Genomic DNA, 27592 nt, shown 5'->3' on the forward strand with positions numbered 1-27592 from the left:
TCCCTGTCCTCAAGGCGTTCACAGTCTATTAGGAAGGGCAATCAGGAAAATACATTTGCCATAGATAATATATAAAATAAACTAATAAGGGAGTTGGTGATAACATTGGGTGCTAGCTGTGTGGGGAATCAGGAAAGCTTCATGTAGAAGGTGCTCAAGTGGAGTCTTAAAGGAGACAAGGAATTCCAAGAGGAAGAGGTGACAAAGGAGAGTATTCCAGGCACAGAAGACAGCTAGAGTTACAGTAGAGATAGAAGAGTTCTATGTCAAGAACTGTAGAGCGTAGCACCCGGAAAATGCACGATAAGACTGGAGAGCGAAGCTCAAACAAGGGAACTTGTTTGCTTCTAGAAACAATAGGGAACCACTGAAGTTTACTGGGTAATGGGGTAACTTGGCAGACCTAGTTTTTAGAAAAATGGCTTTTGTGTGAGAGGTGGCCTAGAAAGGAGAAATACTGAAGGCAGGAAATCATGTGGTCGTTACTGAGCGTTTCAGTCGTGTCTGACTCCTCGGTCTCATTTGGGGTTTTCTTGGCATAAATACGAGAGTGGTTTGCCATTTTCCAGATGAGGAAATCAAGGCACAGTGTTAGATGACTTGCCCAGAGTCACCCAGCTAGTAGGTGCCTGATTCCAGATTTTCCTCATTCCAGATGCAGAGCTCTACTGTACCACTTAGCATCCTAAGACCAGGGATTCCTTGATGCAGTTTTTTTTTCCTACCCATAACATGGTGAAGCTTCACCTAAGAGAAGCCCAAGCTGCTCCTAGGACCTGACTGACCTCAACTTCTCTGACCCAACTTCTTGGTCAGCTAAGTGCCAATGAACTGCTGTCACACATTAGCAGTGTTAGGGCATTAACTGTTCAACGACTCCTACAGAGCCTTGGCACCATGGTAATAACACAGGTGAGAGCCTCAACTAGGATATGTGAATAACAAAAAGGGTTCAGATGAGGGTAGAAATGTAAGATCTGGCAGGTAACTGGACATGAAGGAAAAGGTAGAGCGAAGAGACAGGTAAAATGTTGAGGTTGCAAACAGTGGAGGCTAGGAGAAGAATGCTAACTCAGTAGAAACAGGGAAGTTCTTAAAAAAGGAAAGAGTCAGAGGTATGGAGGGGAGACAGATTATTAATGATTTTGGATGTTAAATTTAATATAACTCTGGGATGTATAGTTCACAATGTCCAACGGGCAACTAGTGCTGTAGGGCTAGAGCCTAGGGAGGGAGACTAATGCCCAGAACATTATTATTTAAGTATAATAAATATTAAATAAAAATGATATTTTTGCAATTGGATTGTGGTATAGAAATGACGATTAAATTCATAGGAGCCAATCAGATCAGAGAGAATGTCTGGAGAAACGAGGCACAAAGAAAACCTTATGATACCCCTAGTTTGGGATGGTGATATGGATGATTAACCAGGGAAAAAAAGCAGACTAGTACGAGAACTAGAACAGTCAGTGTACTGAAAATCCAGAGAACAGCTTCTAAGAGAAGACCGTAAACCGTGTCAGATGCAAATCAAGAGAGGTGACAATTGAAAAAAGATCACCTGATATGACTAATATGAGAATTTATTTTGCCAGCTGAGGCATATTTGCTATTTTAAAATTTGCTCAGTAGCCAAGGCCAATGGGAGGGACGGTTTTTTTTTTAAATGCTTATTACTCAGCAATATTGTCCAATGATCAACTGTGGAGAACTTAGCTATTCTCACAATATGGCAATTCCAAAGGATTTATGAAAAATACTATCCACCTCTACGGAAAGAAGTGGTGGAATCTAAATAAAAATTGAAGTATACCTTTTTAAAAATTCTTTATTTTTCCTGAGTTTTTTTATGTGTTCTTTTTGCAACATGGCAAATATGGAAATGTTCTGCATGACTGCATTATGTATAATCTATAGTTAAAATGCTTGTCTTCTCAAGGAGGGGTGAGTGAAGGGAGAAAGTTTGGAATTCAAAAATTATAAGTAAATGTTAAAAATTGTTTTTACATGTAAAGAGAAAAAATAAAAATGTTCTTAATAAAAATGCTTGTTACTGGAAAAATAAAGTGTGTGGGTGGGTGTAAGTGTGTGTACACTACAAAAAGACATGAGGACAATCTACTTGGGAGGCCAAATCAAGGGTACATGAAGAAGGGCTGGCCGTGGCTACCCTCAGACTGTAGTAAAGGAGACAGTGATAATGACATGCTATGAATGAGATGAAGGAGATAAGTAGATCTCCAGGAATGGACTCAAGATTTTCTAAAGAAACATGAAGTTAAGTCCTTGGCAGAGAAGGTCAGGGATGGGAATGCTTGGGAGGACTGAGAAAAGAAAAGTTTTGGTTCGGCTACTGTGCTGCGTATGACAAGGAATTGTTTACGAAGTAGGATAACCTTGCTGTGAGAACCTGGTTGATAACCTTTAAGCTACTTCTGCACAATCCTTCCTTCACTGGTCACATGGCCTAACCTACTAACCACCACAACCATAACATGGTATAATCAGGACCAAAGGTTTACTTCCTTAAGTCAACATCCCCCCACCCCTACCCCAAAAGCAGACATTAGAGTGCTAAATATAATGATCTTGGTAAACCAAATTGCTATGTTCCTGGCAGTCCTTCCCTGCTGTTTCCCTTAAACATTTCTATCTAAAATGATGAAGAAAAAAAAGCCCTGGAAAATATACAGCTATTCCTTGAATATATTCTTCCACCCACCTTCCGGAATTTCCATTTTAGGCTTTAAAAAAAACATCACTTTATCCCTTCTCTCAAAAAAGGTTATTTTATATCACAGTTCACCTTTGTTTCAAGAATTGATGTGTACAACATGTATAGAAAAGACAATGATAAATAATCCAGCATCACACTAGATAAGCTACTAGGCTTGATGAGGGCCTGTTTCCTTATGAGACAGTTTGGACTAGATAATATCAAAGGTCCAGTCTTGTTCTCAATGTCCATGAGATTAAACACCGATAAGCATGTAACCCAAATACATCTGACATCCTCTCGGCTCACTAAAAAAATCCAAACAAAGTACTTCAGATCCTCTCTGCCCCCCTCCCCCCAATTTCTAAACTTAAAGAGTCCCGGCTGCTTGTAGACTTGAATATAGAACAACAAAATACAATGCAGAAAAGGGATGTTCCTCAGCTCGGAAACTATCCCATCAGCCAAAAACATTAGAGTCAACTATGTGCCAGTTGTCCAGTTGGGTCCAACTCTTCATGACCCCATTTTGTGGTTTCCTTTGTAAAAATGCTGGAGTGATTTGTCATTCCCTTCTTCAGTTCATTTTACAGATGAGGAAACTAAGACAAACAGGGTGAAGTGACTTGCCCAGGGTCACACAGCTAGCGTCTGAGGCCATTTCTGAACTCAAGATGAGTCTTCCTGCCTCCAGGCCCCACAATCTATCCGCTGCACCACCTAGCAGCTGTAAACTGTGGTAAATTTGGGAGACAAAAGACAAGTCCCTGCCCTTGAGGAGTTTTCAATCTAATGGGAAAAGACAACACACAAAATGAAGTTGAAAAGCAAATGAGTAAGGTTATCCAGCATGAGGACACAAAAATCCAGGCCAGGTGGGATATGAGATGACCGGCCTACAAGTGCACCTTAGGTGGAAGATATGGAAAGTTCTCCAATGAAGAGGGATGGAGGAGTCCTTAATAAAAGGATTTATTATGTACACACACACATTTATGTATTTTAAGATGCTCGGTTTTCAGTTGCTTAAGTTCTAAGTCACGTCTGGCTCTTCATGGCGCATTTTGGGGGGTTTTCAGGGCAAAGATACTGAAGAGGTTTGCCATTTCCTTCTCCAGCTCATTTTACAGATGAGAAACTGAGACGGAGTTAAGTGACTTACCCAGGGTCACACAACTAGGTGTCTGAGGCAGGATTTTAACTGAGGTCTTCCTGATTCAAGACCCAGTGATCAATTCACTGCATAGCTATCCTATATTTACACATATATAAATTTAACATTAAATATTACTATATTATATAAAAAACCAGTTATATTTTTTCTATTTAAGTAGATATACATATTAATTTTCCCTCCATTCAAATATAAACTCCTTGAAGGCAAGGATTGTTTTCTCAAAGGTTCAAAGGTTAGCAAGGTGCCTGACACACACAACAGGTATTTAATAAATACCTGTTGACGGGCAGTAATCTTAAGACTTGTTTGAAACATGACCCCACCACTTCCCAAGTGAAGCTGGGAAAATGTCTCTGAACCAGTTTCCTCATTTTTTCCCCAAAAGTAAAGGCTGGAACTCACCGATTCTATAAAGGTTTTCCCCAGGAGATTATACTCAGGAGTGCTGGACCCATGATTCTTGGCCAAGCCCTCCTCATGCATCTTTTCACATTGTCTCGTAGACAAACTCAAATAGAAACGGGGGTGCTACACCTTACATAAAGATCCCTGGGGGTTGCATATTGACTTACAAAACCACATAATGTTTTTATTATATTTTTCTTTGTGAAGTATTTCCCAGTTACATTTTAATCTGGTTCAGACTGAACTCTGGAGTGTGCGGGGCCATCTGGATTTAACATCTGTGGTCTGTACAACTGAAAGTTGCAAAGCAGGTGATGACCTGCATTGGTAGAATGAATTCCCTCACCTGGGAGCTCTATATACCAATGAAATCACACAACTTTTTAACAGGATGAAGAAAATACAATGGCAGTTAAGATTGGGTCAGTCATGTAACTAAGGTCTGACTTTCTCAAGTCCCCCAATCCAGGGGTGGGGAACCTGAGACCTTGAGGCCACATGTGGCCCTCTAGGTCCTCAAGTGAGGCCTTCTGACTGAATCCAAACTTCACAGAACAAAGCCCCTTGATCATGATTCGAGTTCATACCCCCTAGTACCTGTCTGACCCATCCTGCTTCAGGGCTTGAAGTTTAAGGAGGGGCAAACTTGGGACAGGGGTCAATTCCCTATCATCCCCATAAAACCAAAAACTGCTTGCCCCCAGGTGAAAAGGTGGGGAGAAGGTATCCAGATTGAAATGAGGAGGTCGGTAACAAACCCAAATCACTGCACATCTTTGGAAAAGAATGATGGACCCGAATGAATAAAGCAACTGCCCAAATGGTCATAGCATACCTTTATTTAACATATGCACTGCACTCAGGCAGCCAAAACATTGCCAGCAGTCTTTCTTGAGCAGTCAAATCGCTATCAATCAAGTTGTTTTTAAATACTTAATCACATTTCTAGGTGGAAGCAGCATTTGGTGCAAAGAATACAAATAAACACAAATCAGTTCTTGGTACTTGTTGATAGGTGTGGAACTGAGCTCATCACTGTCCACATTCGCCTTTCATTGTAAAAAAAAAAAAAAAAGTCTATATATTGCGCTATATATAGCATGTTCCATTCAAAAGCTCACTGTACAGAGGGAACTGAGCTTCCAATCGGACACTACAGCATTAAAAATAAATCTTCAATGACAGTGCTTCACTCTTCAAACGTATCTCTGAATCTCTTCAGCAACAGCAAATCAAGTCGACAGTATTCAGTATTTGCATGCTATCTTTTTAAAGTAACTACAAAAGTTTCAAAACCACAAAGGTCATTCTTTCTCCACGCAAATAATGACATTAAGAAAACGATAGAGGTTGTGTGCATTATTAGTTTCACACAACACATTTCCCCTCTCCCATGCCCCCTCGTTACTCCCCTTCCCCACCCACCCCATATACCTTTGCACTGAATGTACCTTTCCAGGGACCTGAATGGACAAACCCACCACACACATTTCTAACCTGGTGTTTTTGTAGCAGGACCTGTGCCCCCAAACTGACTGCTGGATATCCGGCTTCAGCCCAGATCCGATCGTCAAGTTCAATGTTCAAGTTACGCCTAGACGCCGGTCATAACATACTCCCAGCACCACATAGGAAAGTACAATTATTTCAAGATGCTTTTCAGTGGTGGTGGCGGGTTTTTCAACGAAGAAAAATGCTCCCACTCATTGTTCAACTAAAATGGTATTTGAACATGAACAGCACCATTATACATTATGTGTGTGTAATCTGTATGTGTGTATATTCTATAATGTTCACATATAAACATACATATATATATATGAACATTATGACCCAGCCTTTGCTCTGCAAGCCTTCTCAAAGACAAGCTCGTTCATCTCGCAAAGGCTGTCAAAGACAAATTTTACTAGATGTCAAACACAACAAAAACTGTTTCTTGGTTAAAGACAGGTCAGTTACGACATCATGTTTTCTCCTATATACTAAATAAGGGGAGCCATTAACATCCCTTCTCTTCCCTCCCACCCTCATAAACCAAAGCAGTTAAGACACCTTAATTTTAAAGAATATGTGTTTCTTCTCAAATGCAGAATAAAATTTAAGGAGAGTGCTTGCTTAAAAAAAAAAAATTCTCCTTAAGCATTATAAAAAGTATCTTTTTTCCTCCTTACAAGTGGTACAGAATATCTCATTTACAATGGTCACGTACAGCAAAGTTACCATAAATGAACTGATCCAATCAGACAACTAAATGGACTTTTCACAAAGATTTAGGTAAAAAATGGCCAAGGGAAGAAATCTTAAATTTGAAATCTCAAATCTTAACTTTGAAATACTTGAATTCTCAACAAATACAATGTTCAGAAATGTACTGTGACCTATGTGAATTGCTGAACTTGGAAAACTGATACCAATACTTTTAAGATCTACCAGCCCACTCCCCTTAATAAGGTGAGAAACACAGACCTTTGGGCTGCTCAGCTCTCTTACATATAAATATAAGTTACTACAACTTTCTAGTAAATTCCTGGCATAGCTAGCTATCCAAAGAGCATTTCTTTTCAATGTCTCACGCAAAAGTGTGACATGGGATATGAGAGCATGCTCTGACTCTCAATGTGATGGTACCAAAATCAGATTTACTAACCTAACATCAGAGTTCAAGTTCATAAGAACAACAAATTTGCATGTGTAATGGGTTGAGGGGGGAATGGAGGGGGGAATCAAAGATGTATATGTACATATGGATATACATATACATATTTAAAAAACAGAACTACAAGTACATCAGTGTAAGAATGTTTTATGGAACTAGAGTATTGAGAATAAGTTTTTAAAAAACACACAAAAAAATTATTTTATAATGGAAGCACTGTTATTCACTTAAAAGTTTCCTTTAACCAAATTTCTTAAACAGAATCAACTTGTGGAAAAGGAAAAAATATATATATATATATTTTCAAATATCCCTTAACAATGAAAATTTTAAAAGAATGAAACTTAAAAAAGAAACAAAAATAAAACTTATACCCCACGCACTCACATTCATTCATTTTCATTCATCTTCCCCCCTTACATACATACATACACACACACGCACATACACACAAATGAAGCTCTATCATAAAAGCCTACATTAACAGAAATACAAAGATCACATTCTAAAAGGTTCAGTGCATTCAGCAGCAGTGCTGCCAATTCATCTTTAAGTTGACTTTCAAAAAATAACACCCTAGAGCTCATCAAAATATACATTTTCCATTTGTTTTTTAAATTAAAATAATAATAAAAAAACTTTTTAAGGAATTCACAATCCATAGAATGACTAATTTCAGGATCATCTAGAGCATATAATTTAAAGGGTTCAAGATGGCAGTATGCAGGCAAGAATAATCTTCAAAATTCAGTTTTCTTCCAAACAGTGTAAAACACCCACCTGAGAGAGGGGAAAGAGGGTCAAGGAACACAAACAGATGTCAAAGACAAGTTCTCAAGTACTCCTCAGTACCTAACACACACCACAGTCTGGATGAAAACTCTTATCCTTTCTGCGTACAAAGGATGAGTAAAACCCTTTCAGACACTATCCATGAAACAGGAAAGGCATGAATGAGGGGCAGTATTACATAAATGACTGGAGACCGCCTAAGGGACCCCCTCCACTTAGTCAAATGATGCTAAAGGTTCTCTCTTCCCTCCCCCTACATTAAAGAAAGAAAATTAAGAAAAATAAATGGAAAACAATAATGATACAGTCAAACAAAATCATATACCAGTGACTTCCAAAAATATATCTCATTCTGTAATGCTGTTTTTTAGCAGCCACTGATGAAAGAGATGCAGAAAGTTTTGGGAAATTCATGACATTATGACACTTGGGAGAAATGCTAAATTCAATGGTTTCTGAAATTTCCCATCTTTACTATCATTCACACCACACACCTGCCAAGGGCAAGAGGGAGGACGGAAACACAAAATGATGGTCAACAGCCCCTGGAAACACTACGAGAAAACTTCCCAACTATCTGATATGCCTCAATGTTGAAGGACCTCTGCCTCGACAAGGCAGGCACTTTACGATCTCTGGATTTTCAGGAGCTAGATGGTCTCTGGAGGAAATTGAAAAAAGGATTCCTGTTCACGTACGGGTTGAACTATGTGGAAACACTATGGAGAGAGTGGTGAGCTTTGTTTCCACCTTTGTATTGATTTGTTATTGGTATTTCCGATTTTATAGCTTACTTCTACAGTTGGGACTGTTGGCAACACATCCCTAACAGTAGGCCCATTCACAGATATCTTGTCAGGAACTCCTGGTCTAGATAAAAAGAACGCAAATTTGGGCTCTAATCTCCAGGAGCCTGTTCGTACTTCCACAATACACAATCAATCTGCAGAGATTTATTTAACTACCAACTCAACATTTTTTCTAAACAAAAAAAAAAAGTTATTTTTTCCCATTCTATTCTCTAAGGAAAGAAAGGAATTCCAGAAGGAACATCCAGTGATGATAACTTACATATTACAAGGCAAACTCAAAGTAGCAAAAGCACTCCATAAACCTATGGGATTAATAGTCATAACCATAAACTTCATTTTCCTGGGGATCTCTTAATCTATACTCACTCTCTAAAGCACATTAGCCGTACTATTACGGTGGCTGTCATTAACGATTCCCACTTAGAAACATCGTAAGAACTAAAACTGCCCAAACATCCCAAAACTGGCACAGCAGTTGTTTATTCATTCAAGGAAAGAATGAGATGATCCTCCTATCCACGAATGTACCAAATGCCTAAAAACTTACTCATTTCAAGCATTCCATTAAAAGAAATTAATGGAAATCTTTCTAAATATATTATTCATTTCCTAATCTCCTTAAATGATGTTAAACCTAATTCCAAATTAAGAAATGGAATGGCTATCATAAATCATGGATTTAGAGACAATAAAATTGCATCTCCACATTTTACAGACAAGGAAACTGACCCCACAAATTAACACACTATCTTGAAATAAAACATCCTCAGGAGCTGCAAAGGTGTGGGGCTGCTTCCTTTTCTACCATACTGTTGTGCTTTGCCAGTTCTGTCCATTCTTTTACGATTCTATCTTCCCTGGATCTCAAGTTCATAAAATTAATAGCTGGAAGAGATGTCAGTCCAAACCCCTTCACCACACAGACTCAGGTACTCCCAATACAAATCCAACGTTCTCTCTTTTTCTTGTCAGGTACCTGACACCTAACAGGTAATCAATGACTGTTGCTCACCTCTTGAAACCTTTCTCTATCCCATATGCCATCCTATTCACTGTGTGGGCTAAGTAAGTTTCTTCAGCTTTTATTTAAGGGGCAATTCTAAGTAAGGCTCTGAGGGACCACCTGAAAGTAAATGAACTTTAATCCCCTGGTTCAGTGAACACTGTGGAAGGGTTCTGAGTTCATAGACAGTTGTTCTAGAGTGTTAAGTTTACCAAAAGTCACAGGACATTATTTCTACTATCACAGTTTAGTACTGAGTAGTCATTTAGAAGTCAACCTGATCTTGTCACAGAAGAACAAACAGACCCAAAGGAGTTACTTGTCCACAGACACTAAGCAGAAGAGTTGGAATTTGAACACACTTTCCGCTAAGTACGTACTAAAGTGACTTCCAGTAAGTGGAGCACTACTCTACCGAGGTTTTGACAATGTTTGGAATGATTCTAATTAGGTTGTCATTTGGCACTTGTTATCTCTTTTATCTCTTTCTTGTTCCTTTTCTTAAGGGCTAAGATTCAGGGACAGGAATACATAACTTTAAAATGTGAACCAAAAGTGTTGCTCAAGCCTTACTTAAGGCATGTACAAATATCCTGGACATCCTAAAACAGCAGCTGCCCAACAGCAGACACCTCAGGGTCCCCAAGGCCCTCTCAGGAGAGGTTTGTGAGTTTCAAAACTTATTTGGATAATTTGAGTAAGATGCTATTTGGCTATTAAAATAGTCCTCTCTCTTGCAACTACGTATCTATTGAGGCCAGATTTTCTTCATATACTCCAAACAAAAAAACATATCTCAACAGCTTGAATGGAGAAGGCAGATATGAGAATCCAGCTGTCATCTATTAAGCCAGACAGTAAAATTTGCAAAACAATGCCACTCTTCTCAGCACATGTTTCTTTTGAGTAAGTTATTTTTCATTAAAAATGTTACTTATGGTTTTAGTATTTTAATAAATTTATGAATACTTTAAAAATCAGTTCTAATTTCTAATGCAGGACATATATAACTTACATAAAAGCAAAGCTCTTTAGGAATCCTCAATAATTTCTAAAAATGTAATGGCAATGTTTGAGAAACACTGACTCAGAGAAAAGCTAGACACTAACCATAAAGGAGATGGGAGTGGATGTACAGATGGGGCCAAACCATAAATTTAATGAATTACATTAAGTTAGGAATAAAATACAAGAACTCAAAGACAGAGGAGAGAATAATGCTGACAACTTTACTGGCATATACCTGTTCTAACAGGATTTCTGCCTGTTTCATATAATCCAAGTTCCAGGCACCTTTCAATTTGACAGAGCACCCAAGAGAGAAGGACTAGCAGGAAACAAGCAGGCACTATGTATGACTCCCTTTTTTAAATAGTTTATCTAAAAACTCTTCCACTAAAATTGCTTGTTGCTACCTTAAGTTTGTAAGATTCTCACTATTACTTACAATCTTTGACGTTCCACATCATCCTCACAGTACACCCCACACCTACCAAGAGAAAATATCCAAAAGAAGAAAAAGCTATAAAAAGCAGAAATACCTTAGGGGCAATTCCAATGAAGGATTAAAGTGCCTGCCTTACTGGAGTTGTGAACTGATCCAACCACTCTGAGGATCAATTCGGAACTATGCCCAAAAAGTTAGAAAACTGTGTAACCTTTGACTCCACAATACCACTACTATCCTAAAGAAATTTTTTAAAAAAGGAAAAGGACTTTTTTTGTACAAAAGTATTTATAGCAGCTCTTTTCAGGGTGGCAAACAACTGGAAATTGAGTCACTTAGGGAATCCCTAAATAAGATGGGATTGTGATGATTGTGATGGATAACTATTGTGATAAGAAACAGTGAGCAGGATGATTTCGGGAAAACCTGGAAGTCTTTACATGAACTGATGCAAAGGGAAACAAGCAGAAGCCGAAGAACAAAGCAAACTGTGAACGACTTGGCTGTTCTCGGAAATAACCCACGCCAATCCCAAAGGACTCCCGGTGAAAAAACTGCTATCCACAGTCAGAAAGCATTGAGGGAGTCTGAGTGCAGAGTGAGCACACTACGCTTCATCCTATTTCAGTGGGGCTTTTCGGTCTGTGTTTTCTTTCACACTGTAACTAACATGGATATGTTCTGCATGACCGCACATGTATAACCCATGTCACAACTGCTTACCATCTTGGGGGAGAGGGGAGTTCAGGAGGGGGAGAATTTGGAACTCAAAATTTTTAAAAAAATGATAAAAACTGTTTTTACTTGTAATTGGGAAAAAATAAAATACTCTTCAAAAAAAAAGTGACCACGAAATTTCTAGTTTCATTTCTTTAATATGACTGAAAACCTATTCGTTAAAAAAAAACTTTGGGGAAATGCACAGAACATTTAGTCAGCAAGACCCTTCTTGGTTCCCCTGGCTTCCCTTAAGATTCAGCTCAGAGTTTCCTCAATAAGTCTAGGTTATAGTAAACAAATCAGATTCCTCAACTGTAAAATGGGCATATGATGATAGCACCTATCTCCCAGGACTGTTGTAAGGAGCTAATGAGATACCATCTGCAAAACACTTAGCACAAAGCAGGTGCTGTATAAATATTAGCTAGTCTTGTAATAATATGACAGTATTATTACGTATGATTTTCCATTTATTCATTACCAGTTTCTATCTCACTGCAAAGAACTCTCCTGATTCCTTCAACTTGCTAAACTAACCATCTTTCATTGTCCAAGGTCCCTATTTTAATTTAGCAGGACAGAAATCTTGCAATAAAGAAAATGATGTTCATGATAAGTGATGGACGCTAGTCCTAAGAAGTCAGGTCTAAAAGGGTAGACAGAGACCTGGCTTCGTCCCACCTGTGACATACTGTGGCGGTGTGGCCTTGGGGCTAAGACACAACCTCTCAGGGCAGTCGGCAAAGAAGGCGCCGGTCTGCACTGGGAAAGGGGAGTTTCCTTCCTTAGAAGTTCCTGATGTCCATGAAGTCACACATCTAGTCACCGCTTGTATTGTGAATGCATTTGTGCTTTATTTGAAGATGTCTCCCAACCATTAACAGGCCCATGTGACCTGCCTAAATCACATGGAACCCTAAGTTACATGTGGTGGGAGGACCTTGCTGAACAGGTAGAACAGGAAGAGTGAAGCAGGGCTATGAGGGAGAGGGAGAGAGAGAGGGAGGGAGGAGGGAAGAGAGAGAAAGGGAGGGAGGGAGGGAGGAGGGAGGGAAAGAGAGGGAAGGAGGAGGGGAGGGAGGAGAGGGAGGGTGAGAGAGAGGGAGGGGGAGAGGGAGAGAGGGAGGGGGAAAGAGAGGGAAGGAGGGGGGGAGAGAGAGAAAGGGAGGGGGGGAGGGAGGGAAAGAGGGAGGGAGGAGGGGAGGGAGGGAGAGAGGGGGAGAGGGAGGGGGAGAGAGAGGGAAGGAGGGGGGAGAGAGAGAGAGAGAGGGAGGGAGGGAGAGAGAGGGAGAGAGGGAGGGAGGGAGGGAGGGAGAGAGGGAGGGAGGGAGGGAGGGAGAAGGAGGACACAGGCAAGCAGACAGCTAGGATTCTGAGTGTTTGTTTGTAGGAAGTGGGGGAATGGCATTGTCCCCTACAGTGTTAATGTGTACTGATTTCTGGGTTACTATGATGGATTTGGCTTTCTGGTGTTGGGATTCAGGCTTCTGGTGTCTGAATAATGTTTTTCTTCTGCCTCTTTCTATATGGAGAATCTGGTATATTTTGTGATTCAGAACTATGCCAGCATATTCAGTCGCCATCAGTGCTGTGAATATTGCCTTGATGATACACCAACATTCCCCCAAAAGTCTGAAATAGGTTTTCAGAGTGCCACATAGAGTTCTTAATGAATCAATTTAAGCAGCTATGATGTGATAGATAAAATACTGCTCTCTGGTGGAAGTGGGTTTAGGTCCCAACTCCAGTGTACACTATCTGTGTGACCCTGGCCAAACTCCTATAATAACAATAATTACAACAGCTAAATTGTATTTAGTGCTTTCTCCAAACCAGGCACTACACTAAGAGCTTTATAATTATGATGTCTCAGCGCCCCAGGCAACTTTCTAAGACTCTAAGTTTAGATCAGTACCTGCTCTGCGTAAAGGGAGTTTCCCCACCCCATATCAAAAGGATAGTACTGGTACAAAATAAACAAATGAAAAACTCTTAGTTTATGATCTGAATCTGAATCGAAGCAGCTTGATTAGATGAGGCTTCCCTGGGTGTTCTACACAGACTCTACAATCCATTCAAAACAAAAAGGATACAATTCCATGTACGAGGGAACACATACAATTTCCTTTGAGAATTCCACAGGACAATAAAGCTGGCTAAGTTGTTCTTCATAGAGAGTCAAGGCTTCAGTCAAATTGATACAGTTCCCCTGAAAAAGAAAATGAGACATGATGCTACTCAAAAAGTTCCCACTCACAGACCCCACACACAGCCTGAGACCTGATAAAAAAGAAAGGAAAATGGAAATTCAACTGAATTTCATTTAAACAAAATAAGTCTTATTGTCATCTTGTGTTTTCCTATTGCCTATATTTCTTGTCTCTCTCCCAGCTCCCAAAAGGGAGGGTGAGGATGGGAGGAAAACCTAGCAAATTCATCAACATTGTTTTTAAAAAATCTGAAAATACACGCAACGTTCCGTGGCCATGGACCTGCCACCTCTACAAAGGACTGGGGGGAGGGGAGAGAGAGGGAGGGGGTTTCCTTTCTTATGTCTTCTTGGGACCGTGCTTGTTCTCTTGTCAGTTCTGCAACATTCATTTCTGACTATTTTGTGTGTACTGTTATAGTTACTTTGTATATTCTTTTTGTGGGTTGACTTTGCATTAAATGGTCTTTCCATACTACTTTAATCTTACTTTGCATTTATAGCACAGTAATATTCCATTATAAAGCTCCCTTTCAAAAGGAAAAAGCCTTCAGCACTCTGCAACTGTCAGCCTCGTAATCTTCCCCTTCACTTACAACCCATTTCAAATGGTTACAACATAAATAGCAACAAAGTAGCCACATAAATCCACAGGTGCTACAATGTCTCATTAGTCAAGGGCTCAGGGCAGCAGTAACAATTGTTACATTCATTTCCTGTACTGTTATTCATATACATATACGTATAGTGACTTTTGTATCAAGACTATTTAAATGCTGTAAAAGTGCAGCTTCCATTGTCTTCAAAATTACTTTAACTTCCACGGTTCTAGTTGATTACTTCAGTCGCTCTCCCATTTGAATTTTAAAATACATTCTGCCTTAGTGGTTGGGCCAGATGGCCTCTAAGGAATTTATCATATTTAAAGCTTTATTTAAAATTTTCCCCCCAAATGGTAAACCTGATGATATAAAAAAAAAAAATCACTCCATAGAACTTTTATCATTGAATTCGATGAGAACTCAAGACTGACTCCAGTACTCTGTGTGTCTATCTACAGCTATCCAGATATACCTATACATGAAGAAGCATATTCTTCAACACTTCTCGTGACTGGGTGGTGCTGACACAGTGAATGAAATCATGAACAATGCACTGGCACCTGAGAAACTGTCTCATTTTTATTGGCATGACTGCCTACATTTAGGGGATGAGATGTGGAGGGGAGGGACAGACCGAGAATTTAACTGAAACTCAAAAGCCTTAGAACGTTGCCTGGAGCTACCAAAAGGCTCCTGAAAAACACAGAACACCACTAGGGTTAAGAGACAAAACTTGAATTCAAGTCTTCCAAACTCTCTGACTTACAGCATACACCATCTTTATTATATTTCTATAATAGTAGTAAAAATAAATACCAATTATTAAACATTCCTGTTTTGGTTCAAGGAAACAGTGACATTTACCTAAAACATAACTCCATTAAGACCTAACTCCATTAAGTCTAATACGAAAGTCTTCAGAAGGAACTTCTCTCCCCCAAAGTGAAGGTGTCACAGCGGCCCACCAAGACTTTGTATGGTTCTCAGGAAGGGGAATGCCCTGAATAAGTGTCGTTTAGATGGAAGCTTTAACACTGAATTCTCATCTTTTTCTTCCACATCTACAGAAAATCTATCAGGAATCCCAGGAATGAAGAGAACTTAGATTCCACCTTTTTTTTTTTTTTTTTTACATACCAATAAGTACTCGTGACTGAGAAATTCCTTTCCCACCATTTACAGGACAGAATCTGATTGCCCACAGGGGAAATGAAACAAGGATTTTTACTGAAGAGCCACTTAATTCAGATGTGTTATAGATGTGTAGATGAGGGTGAAAGAGACAATCTCAAATGGAGAGAAATAAAGTCTCTAAATGGCAAGAACTCCTTATTTTACCCTTTCCCAATCTTATTGAAATGTCCATCTTTCAACCAAGGATCTGGGAAAGAAAACAAGGAAAATTCCCTCAGTGTTTACACTTCCGTGGGTTGGACAGGCAGAAAGGATTCCAAATCTAGTGTTTTCTCCACTATGCCATTTTGTGTTTTATTTCAAGGAGATTTTTAGTGAAACAAAGAAAAATTCTTTTTTCAGATGACACCATTACTTTAGCTTCCCATCATTACTTTCTGGGTTCTTAGGAATTAGGGGGAGAAAAAACCTATTAAAAACATTTGTGCCTCTTGGGGAAAAAAAAAGACTTTCAACACAGCTCAGAATACTTGAACTCCCCCTCTCATGGCGGCTGCTGCTGTGCTTTTTCGGGGGGAGTGGGGTGAGGGCTGGGGGAAGGGGTCTGCACCTGTGATTTCATTCAACTCTAAATATGAAAATGTTTCCACGGATAAAGCTCAGCAACTACTCACGAAATGAGTCTTAAGAAGTTCCTGGGTCACCAAGACTTCCCATGTTATCAGCATCTGAAACTAAGTCTTCCTCACTTTCATGCCAGTCCTCTACTAACTATGTGATGAGGCCCTGGACAAAATATATGAGGACAAAATATTGTTGGATTTAAGTTCATCTAAAAATAAACTTGTCCTAATATTTCAGGTCTTTAAAATAGGTTTGAAAATAGCTACAGTGGACAGACCAGAAAAGACTGCATCCTCAAGGAAAATGAAATGGTTTAATTTAGCCGGATCACAGAAAATGACGTTATTTTTAAGGTCTATCTGTTTAGTAACGTATTATCATCCGAAAGGCTTCAGTGGGTATTTGGCTCAACTGCCCTTTGCTAAGCATATAATTTTATTTCAAAATCAAGTTCACGGTGAGAGTACACAAACACCACATGTGTAATTTAAAATTCACAAATAGAAGATACTGCTGGGTGATTTTTAGAACATATCACCACTGTGGAATACAACTAAGGTACAGTAAACTAGTCTCTAAAGACCTGCTCCTTGTCATCTTAAAATTCAGTTTTTTGTAAAGGGCACATGAGAGTACCTCTCTGGAGTGACAATGTGGAAGGATACAGGAAGGAAATGGGAAGTTTCAGAGCTATTTTTTCATTGTCAAACACTCTAAAAAAAAAACCCAAACCACTGTCACAAATCAAGGCCTACAGAAAAAGACACAAGATGCATTTCTTTTCAAATCTACTCATTTTTCTCAGTACTATATCAAAATAAGAAATACTCTACTTTTTCCTAGTTCTTAGGAAAGGAACTGTGATAAAGTACAAAAGGCAATGAATGTGGATCCATGTCTCAAAATCAAACCTCTGCCACCAACACCAACTACCTTTGCAACGTTGGGCAATCGAACCGCCCACCTAGAAAATGAGGCGGCAGGACACTACTTCTGAGGTCCCTTTGAGCTCTCCATCTATTATCTGAATATCTATGAGTTTCAGGAAGAATGTGCCCTCGACAACCCCTGCTCTCAAGGAGGTTACAGCAAAAAGAACCAACGTAGGGAAGGGACCAGCACCTTGGAAAGCCTAGGGCTCTCCTGGGGCATGGAACGCAGGAAGGTCAGGGACAGAAATAAAGGTTTTATGTGGAATATTCATGCAGCAACACCACAACAGGTATCCATCAATATCACTCTGCTCCTAGGAAATGATGAAATTCAGAAAGACATGGGACAACTTGTATGGAATGATGCGCACTGAACCAAGGCCGAGAATTGTACGGAGCATTAAAAAAACAAACCTAAAATGAGGAATATTTAACTGTTAAAATACTAAAAACAATTAAGTAATGATGAACTGTAATAAACGTTTTGTTTCAGAGAACTGATAAGGGAATATGCCTTCCTCTTCTCTGTAGAAAATGGGGGGCTATGCACACAGACTGATGCGCGCTGTCACATGGGGCTGCCCTGCTTAGTCTCACTGAAGATGTTGTGGCGGCAAAGAAGGATTCAGGGGGGAGGGGAAATAATGCTGACAGAAAAACAAAAGGCAACAAAAACTCTGAACAGATGCAAAACTTTTTAAAAGGTCTGATTATTAAAAAATAAAGTCAATACTAATATAAAAATATGTTTAATATGAATGTATATATAGTGCCTGTATCAGGCTGCATGCTCTCTTGGGGAGGGAGAGGGAGAAAATTTAGAACTCAAAATCTTATGGAAGTGAATGTTGAACCCTAAAAATAAATCAATTAATTAAAAAAAGTCACTAGTAGTATTTTCAGGAAGGAGAAAAAAATACAGAACTACTTTGGGAAATAACAACATTTCCCAAATTTGGCCAAAAAGCAGGTTTGGGATAGAAATATACTTAAAAGAACACATAAGTATTAAGTTCAAGGGAGGAAGAGAGAAGTATGAAATACCCCTTGGGATAAAAAAAGCCAAAAGAAATTTTTTTTTAGAGTTAAAAGAATGTAAGTCAGGAACTTGGAGGACTTCCTACTCCCATGTTAAACCATAACTTTGTGCGACCTCTCAAAAAAAAAAATCCACAGCAAGATTGAAAGTAAAACTAGATTCACGGTAAATCAAACTTCCTACCAGGGATGAGTCCAGCAGTTAATACTGCTCTTATGACCACTTTAGGAACAAGGCGAGGAACAACCAGAAGCTCCTGAGGGTCCTTACCAGTTTATTCATCTACGTGTGTGTGTGTGTGTGTGTGTGTGTGTGTGTGTGTGCGTTTGAAGACCATGCTATCAGAGAAATAATGACATGACTTGCACTTGACTTTGTTTTTGAGTGAGGGCTGTGCAGGTCACCAGCCTCACTTCTCCTCCAGAGCCATCTGAATCCAGTGACCAGATATTGATCAGGATGACTGGAGATGACCCAGGAGAAGGCAACTGGGGTTAAGTGACTTGGTCACACAGCTAGTGAGTGTCAAGTGTCTGAGGTGAGATTTGAACTCAGGTCCTCCTGACTCCTGCACTGGCGCTCTATCCACTGCACCACCTAGCTGCCCCATCTATCTACTTATCGCTAAGGCAAATAGATTCTAAGGGAAGGGACATTCCAAACTTGGAGGGAGAGAGGGGAGAATGAAAGTAGGAACATCACAGGATCATAGACTTAGAACAGAAGGGACCTTGGCTCTAGCGCACTCCCTCTCATTGTACAAATGAGAATGCTAAGGCTACACAAGTAGCCAGTGACGTAACCAGGATGCGAATCCAGATCCTTACTCCAAATTCAGTCTTCATTTTACAAGTATCATGTTGCCTTCAAGACTCGCTCATCTCCTCCACTAAGCTTTTTTTCCAATTACATCAGTGAACTGAGCTGACTACATATACTATAAAATATCCTGCATTAATACTCTACCCTCTTCAATGTAAGATAAGGAAACAAGAAAAATAAACCGGTTTCTACTTCTTTTGAAGGCGAAGCAATATGAAGGAGAGGAGTTGGGGATGGGAATGAGAAGATGAGAAGACCTGGCTCACCTTGGGCCCTCATCCAGCATACCTCACCCTCTCCAAAACTACATACTAACACATGAGAAATCTTTCCTTAATATGGTTTCTACTAACAAAATCCTATCTGTATCTGAGCCCCAAACTTTAATGACAAGAACCTTACTTTCTGAGTCTTGAGTAGCTATGGTGGCTGAGGACATGAGGGCCAAACGGTAGCTAAGTTGTATGTTCTGTAAAGTTGCTGCCCAGGATGATGTCTGCAGCACCTGGCCCGGAAACAGCTCCATTCTGAGGACTCATGCTTACCTATTCATCATTAACAAGTAGCTAGTGGCTGGTGGTGATGGTGATGCAAATGACCTCAACCATATGAAACAGGGTTTTTACTCCCCTCTAGGACAGTTGTGCGGGTCAGTGATAATGGGGGGCTAAGGGGACACTACTATTCCCAAGACTCTGGGGCTTCAAATCCTAGCTGTTGGGAGTTCAAGATCCTAGGCTGTCTCTCCATTGTGGTCCGAGAGGAGAAGTGGTTGAGACTGAATCACTTGTCATAAGCTGTTAACCTAGGCTGGCCCTATCAGGATACTGGCCTCTTCTCCATAGTAGCTGCTTACCAGATAACTGCATGGACCAGGTTGGAGTCTAGGGGGACTGGCATTCCCAGGGCTCTTGGGCTTGCTTACTCATCTATATGAAGCAAGCCAGGTACTAAATCTTCTATAGGAATTATTTTCCAAGTCACCCTGCTTTGTTTGTGTCATTATAATGTCTGCATTTGTGTTTATCCTGGGTTAGTCTCTTTCTTCCTAAGGTATCCTCTGGACATGGATGTAGGAAACTCTCAGATAGTCCCTAGACAAATAAAGGTCAGGAGCTGTAACAAATTAATGAAATCTGGTCATCTGTGGAATTTCCATAATAAATTACTTAATACTTACTTTTGTTCATTCTTTCTCCTACAGAAAATGAGTATGGAGTAAATACTTTTTTTCTTTTCTCAATTTGGAAGTGACTTAAGAAACACCCTTAAAATATCTGTGACAAACACAGCAGGCATATACTTGCTGAATTTGTTTTGGGGGAGGGAGATGGGATGAACATTCCTTTTTCCAATGAAAACCTTCAAAATCTCCTATATCTCTGGGTATTTTTAAGATAGCAGACTTGACATTATTGGGACATATACCAGCTAGTGGTCTCTTCCAGCCCTATTCAAATCCTTTACCATGACTTTATAATTACATAAAAACTGAAAATGAGTTTGCTCAAAGTCAGTTTTTTCCTTCAAGAAGAATAAACAGTATCAAACCCAACACCTGTTCAGCAAAGCCAGCTTTTAAAAAAGGGAAGGGGAAGGAAATTCTCTCATATTCTTAAGTACTAAGGTTTTCTGCTGCAGACAATTCAAAAGCGAGGTTATTTTCTCCTTCCCTGAGAGGTAAATACTTTTTGGGGGTTTGTAAATAAGGAATTAAATCATCAATTGCATCAGTTTTAACTCAGCATTTCCAGGAGAATTGTTTTTTAGATCTGTCCACTATGCATGGGCAGATACAACCTACAGTACTTCTAAAGATTAAAGGGAGTTTCCCAGAGAAAATTCGTGATCCCCGCTCTCCATCTGGTGGTACGAGATCATACTGCAGCCAAGGCTCGGTTTTCCTGTTCCATGCCACTTTGGAAGCACTCAGAATCAATGAACTGATTAATCTGTCATCACACAGATTAGGCTTGACTGACACCTACTGGCTAAGTGTCCCTGGACATATATTACTTAAGGTCTCAGTGCTCCAGCTAAGTCTCAGACTAACCCTGGCAGAGACATGCCTGCCTCCATGGGCAGAGGGAGTCCCTACCAATGAAATCACAAGGCCAGGCCCTCTCTCCTTCTCTGGGTAAATCCTGTGAACCCAGTGAGTATAATCAAAGTTCCCTATCTCTCCAGAGCCAAGGAAAGAGTAGTGGATACTTCGTACATACTTGCTGAATTCAATTCATTTGGAATTTTTCTTGTTTGTCAAAGTTATGCAATCTTGCAGATAATCTCTGAAAATCTCCAGTGCCACAAAAATATCTATTTGCCCAGATTGTCCTTTTCTGCCAACATATGCCCTTCACCAATCCACTCTTTCTAATTTGTCTAAATCTTCTCATAGGAAGGGCAACACGCCCTCAAAGTCAAACCAGAGTTCATTGATGGAATGAAAATTTCATTGACAGAAAGTGGAATGCAGTAACAGTCACCGTGCTTGGCACATAGTCGCATGGTTTAATAAATGTTTAATTAATTAATGAAACGGTGATCAAAAAATAAAACAAAGAGCTAGCTTCTAAGGAGCTCTTTAAGGTCTGGCAGGCACTAACTCACAGATTCCTTATTAACAACTCAGGCAGCTAAGAACCAAAATCAAAACTTCATTGAGACAGGTGCTATTATCATCCTCACCCCCTCACGCACCCTTTGACAGATGAGGAAAGTGAGGCCCAAAAGGCTGAATGACTTGCCCAGGTGTTATCCTAGCTAGGGAGGATTCAAATTGAGGGCGTCCAGGCTGCAAGTCCCACTCTCTATCCACTACATGGTTTGGCTACCTAACAGAGGGTCTGGAGTCCAGAAAAATCAAGGTTCCAACCTCATCTCTGACATCCTTAACCTCTGCTTGCCTCAGTTTTCTCAACTACAAAACGGGGATAACAACAGCACCTTCCTCCCAGGGCTGTTTTGAGGAGCAAATGAGATAATTGTAAATAAGTGTAAAAAGTGCTTACTACAGCGTTTGGCACATAGTAAATACGTTAGCTATCCTCCTCATCATCAAATATGAATGAAAGGTCGGCAAAAATGGAAGTGAATCGACAGTCTAGTATTACCTTCCTACAAAAATTTAAAGACACAGAAACTAGGGAAGAGAGACCCCTAAGGTACCAAAAACGACACAACAGCATAATCGAGAGCTAACTGCCACGAAACTGTGGGCCAGACAGGGTGTCACGCAGTCAACGCTACTGCTCAATTACAAAAAAGAGAAAATACATTTTTTTCTGCCTCTCATTTCCATGACTATTTCACGAGTACATTGTCCTTCAATTCTTTCTTAAATGCACTAGATTCTGACCTCATGGAAGGAGGAGAGAGTAAAGCAAAGAAACTCACCTGTGTAAAGTATTTTCCATCATGTTTCAAAACTTTCATTGAAAGGTCAAGGATCAGTCTCAGAAATTCCCACGTAGAATCTAGGTGCAAAAGTTTGAATGCAGAAAGGAGTTATACAGCTTAATTTTTTAAAAAATTCACCCTCTCATTCAGTAAGTTTGCTGTCTAAAAATCAACAAGAATCCAACTCTTAACAGAATTCCGCAGGGCCATAAAAACTTGGAGGCAGACAAATTCCCAGTTTGCAGAAGAGGTAACGGAAAATCACTAGCTCTATTTGAGCCTAAAAACGTAGTCCTAAGTGAGGCCAGGAAGCTAGGTCCCAGTAGGTAGACCCCCAATCTTATTCTTTTCACTATAACATTTTAAGACTAAATATACATTACATACACAGCTACCAATATGATTTTTCCTAAAGCAGAGGTGGCCTACTTCCATAAACCAGTGGCTGCCTAATTAATGTCTCAAGATTAAACATGACAGCCCTTTGATACCTCAGTCCTTGTGCAATCTGGCCACACTTTCCCCTCCTCCTCCCCTATATACTTTCCCACCATGATGGATCTTCTCCAGGTTCCTCATGCTCATTAGGCCATCTACAGGCATCTCCATCTAAAGCCAACACCTCTGCACTGGCTGTGACTCAGGCCAAGACCCCTGTTCCTCCTTCCCCGGGGACTCTTGGTAATTAATGAAGGTTTCCTTCAGTCTCTCAGCTCAAGTGCCCCATTTTAGATGAGAACATTCACAGGTCCCTGGCTGCTGGCCCTCCAAGGTGACCTTCTACTCTGTTCTACAGCTGTTTCTTCAGGTCCTGTTATCTCCCCCACTAGAACAGAAGTTCATCAAGGGCACACTTCATTTTTGTCTTTGTGTGGCTGTGTCTAATGTAGCGCCTGGCAAAGAAGGTGGTAAATCTATGCATCATCCATCTATAAAAATATTTATATGTAATACATAGCACAAAATCCATGATACGTGATACATCTTTCTATATAAAGAAAGAGAGAGGGGAGAGAGGAGAGGAGAGAAGACAAGGAGAGGGGGACAGGAGGAGAGGAGGAGAGGGAGAGGGGGAAGGGGGAGAAGGGGAGAGGGGGGGAGAAGGGGGGAGAAGGGGAGGGGGGGAAGAAGGGGAGGAGAGGAGAGGCAAGGAGAGGAGGGAGGGAGGGAGGGAGAGAGGGAGGGAGGGAGAGAGAGGGAGGGAGGGAGAGAGAGGGAGGGAGGGAGAGAGAGGGAGGGAGGGAGAGGGAGGGAGAGAGAGAGAGGGAGAGAGAGAGAGAGAGAGAGAGAGAGAGAGAGAGAGAGAGAGAGAGAGAGAGAGAGAGAGAGAGAGAGAGAGCGAGCGTGAGCGCAAACTCTATGTGCCAGGTATTGTGTGTATGTGGTCTGGATATATGTATAGCAATCTATTAATATCTTGAGAGAGAAATGTTAATGTATTTACTTTTATATGGCATAAAATATGTAATACATGTATGTGAATATGGAAAATCTGTCTCAGAGCCTATTTTGTGCCAGGTGTTGCTACGTGTAGATGTAAAGATAGGACAAAGATATAGTTCCACAGCATAAAATATATAACACATATTTCTCTCTGTATGTAGAAATATGTCCACAGAACTTACATACCAGGTATTCCATGGCTGAATACATGTGCGTGTATATAAAATCCTGTATACATTTGTGTGTATGTATATGTGTGTGTACACACATAATATATGTGTGCATGTTCACACACAAACTACATAGGTATATATATTTCATATATATGTATATGTATAAAATCTATACAGTCTTCCGATTCCTTTGAGGTTGATGCTTCCCAGATTGTAGCCAAACAGAATTACTAGAGAAGTACCTATATACAGAATATGTGTGTGTGTGTATGGCACAAAATACGTAATAAATAATGAATATTTTTCTACATTGCGCATACACACATATCACCTGTGCCAGGTACTAAGTATGGATGTGTCCATGTGTCCATCCATCTATCTATCTAATGCTTGACTGGTCCACACCATCATAAACATCCACTAAAGTCCAAGGAAAGAAATGGGTAAAATACTGAATTTGTAGGATTTTTAACTCATGGTTGATTGGAGTTCTAGGTAACTTCAAATTTCAAGATTCAGAAAATATGTAAGAGCTCCGTCAGCATGTAATCACTAGTAAATATCATTTGACAATGATCTCTTAAACACAGTTAAATGTTAGAAAGCTGGAGGTGAAAACCTCAAAGAAGAAATTTCTAATAATTCTTCCATGATCTCACTGGTGTGCCCATGTAGACAGCAACCAATTCCCATCTGTTCCTATGAGATGAATTAGCCCTGTCTTTCCAAGCTTTCTATAAAAACCTCCACGTACATCCAAGCTCTAAAGCAATCCCCATCTTCCTCCCAACATTCCTATTCTAATTGGCCACATCCTCCAAACTTCTCCCATGCAAGCCCTGGCTGGCAAGAATCAGTCAATGAGAGCCCCGTGGCTGCTTCGGTGCAGCCGGCACAAGTTAGGATTGATTTGCCATGAAACGTTTTATGCGAAATTGGGCAGCAGGGTGCCGTTTGCTGACCCCTGCGTACTCGAGCAAATCTGTACCCATCATGAGACGCCTTCCCTTGCTCTTTGGGCTGATTCCTTTGAGCTTGTAGTCAAACAGAAGGAGCAGGGAAATGCTAATATTTTTCAAATGAGGGTTTTTTTTGGCCAATTTCCCAAAGGCTATCCTATCCTCTCTCCTCATTCTCTATCTAAAGTGCTTGGCCAACTGCTCATCATAACTGAGTTCACTGAGTGACCACAGTTTTCACTTAGCAAGTAATATCTACATGATTCCAAGGCTTGATAAAATTGATGTAGTATATGTAAAGGTCATTGGATTTGGAGAAACAGGTCTGGATTTAAATTCCAACTCCGCCATGCCTTTGGACTAGTCACGGCCTCTGGGCCTCAGCTTCCTCATGATACCTCATGAAGCAGTAACTAGCCTAGATAATCTCCAACATTCCACCCAGCTCCAAATTTCATTAGCAACAAACACTTGAAGAACCACACCTATACATAAGAAATTCCTCCCCTATTTGGATTTTCCGTTAGTTTATGTCTTACATAAGACAACCTTAGTGAGCTTTACCTCCCGGGTTGAAGCCTTATTTGATGTTAATACTCAAGAGAACCACTGAAAAAAGCTATTTAACAGCTTAGGTCGATATAAACACATCCACACGTAAAAACAGTGAGAAGGAACATCACCCAATGTTAATATTTCATCCAGAATCATCAGGAACAAAATTCGAGCAAAGATCCCAATGAGCTGTTTGTGCAAAAGCGAATCAGCAGCCTGCATACATAGTTCTGCTGGGAGAATGGTTCAGAATGCCCACCTGGAGAATGAACCTGCATGGGCACAGGTCAAGGGCCAAGCCATGAACACAGCAGCAAATAACTCCAGGTGATAACTAGACTTCACTACTCTATCCAAAGGCTGTCAGACAATGGGAAATGACTGTTAACATCAAAGCTCATTTTAGACAAGAAAAGGCAAAGGGGAAACAAATGCTGTAAGAAGCCAACAACGTCCTTCTGGACTACTTAAAGCTGACTTTAAAGTGGTCACCTAGTATGCCCATTTTAATTAAAATAACACTTATTTCTGCAAACAGTCATCTCTAGCAACAAAATGTTTAAGTCACAGAATATAGTAGGAACTTTAGTGGAATTCACCTTCTTCTGGAGCTGTGGAGATGGGCACAGCTGTCAGATCGTTAATCACATAATCAAACATTCTCCCTTCTTTGGCATACCTCTTCAGTACTGGAATACAGTCTTCGATGAGAACCTTGAGGAGATTAAAAGAAGAACTCCTAAGTGCATAATGCCACAATGCTGGCTGCAGGTATGACAGCACGACAGCAAATCAGACAACCAGAACAGCACGGTGAAAAGGATACTGGACTCATTAGGAGACTTGATTTCTAGTACCAGCAAGGATATGGACTCCAAAACAGACGGTCTTTACCTAAAAGCCAGCAGAACTCATCATCTGCTTGGCTACAGAGGGCATTAACCCTAGGAGACAGTGTCTCCAAGGGGGAGCGGTGACTTATACTGTGAGAGGAAGTATCCTAAGTGTTTGAAGCACTCGTGACCTCGAATGAGTCATTACAGTTCTCTCAGAGTTTCCTTATCTATAAAATGGGAATAATAAGCACACTACTTAGATCATGGTTTTGTTCTGAGTAAAACAAAAGAAATTAAAGCAATGAGAATATGCAATGAGGAAACAGCTATCCCTCTGTGCAGATGATATACTTAGAAAATCCTAGAGAATCAACTAAAAAACTACTTGAAATTATTAACCTTGCAATAAATCATTAGCATTTCTATATATGACCAACAGTGTCTAGCAGCAAGAGATTCCATTTAAAATAACTTGTAGACAATATAAATACTTGAGATTCTACCTGCCAAGACAAACCCAGGAACTATGAGCCCAACAATGAAACACTTTTTCACACAAATAATGTCAGATCTAAGCAACTGGAAAAATAGTAACAGCTCATGGGTAGGCCTAGCCAATACAATAAAAATGACAATTCTGACTCATCTCCTTATTCAGCGCCATACCAATCAAACTATCAAAAAATTATATTAAGGAGCTAGAAAAAATAAAGTTCATTCAAAAAGCTCAAGGGAATCAATGAAAAAAATGCAAAAGAAAGTGGTGTATCCTCCCAGATCTCAAACTGTATTATAAAGAAATAATTATCAAAAGAATCAGACACTGGCTAAGAAATAGAGCGGTGGATCAGTGGAACAGATTAGGTGCAAATTACATTATAGTGAATGACTATAATAACCTAGTATATGACAAACCCAAAGATCCAAGCTTTTGGAGCAAAAACTCTTTATTTGACGAAAACTGCTGGGAAAACTGGGAGACAATATGGCAGAAACTGGGTATAGATCAACATTTCACATTGTATACCAAAAAAAGGTCAAAATGGGTACAAGATTTACACAGAAAGGTACTGTAGCGAAAATACTACAAACCAATTAAAAGAGCATAGAGTAGTCTATCTGTCAAATTTATAG

At 40.0% G+C, this 27592-nt stretch overlaps 1 protein-coding gene across 1 annotated transcript in view; it reads right to left on the reverse strand.

Annotated features, from left to right (window-relative positions):
* Nucleotides 1-5122: 5122 nt before the first annotated feature.
* The window catches only part of SMS (spermine synthase), a 65496-nt gene continuing 43026 nt past the window's right edge, over nt 5123-27592 (reverse strand). Inside the window, exons 8-11 of the mRNA XM_072615277.1 lie at nt 26222-26336; nt 22490-22569; nt 13825-13940; nt 5123-7737 (exon numbers count right to left, since the gene is read on the reverse strand). Coding sequence (XP_072471378.1) covers nt 7698-7737; nt 13825-13940; nt 22490-22569; nt 26222-26336 — 351 coding nt within the window. The 3' untranslated portion in view covers nt 5123-7697. The remainder of the gene's footprint in view (nt 7738-13824; nt 13941-22489; nt 22570-26221; nt 26337-27592) is intronic.

Source organism: Notamacropus eugenii, chromosome 5 (genome assembly GCF_028372415.1).
Source record: "Notamacropus eugenii isolate mMacEug1 chromosome 5, mMacEug1.pri_v2, whole genome shotgun sequence".
NCBI classification, from domain to species: domain Eukaryota; kingdom Metazoa; phylum Chordata; class Mammalia; order Diprotodontia; family Macropodidae; genus Notamacropus; species Notamacropus eugenii.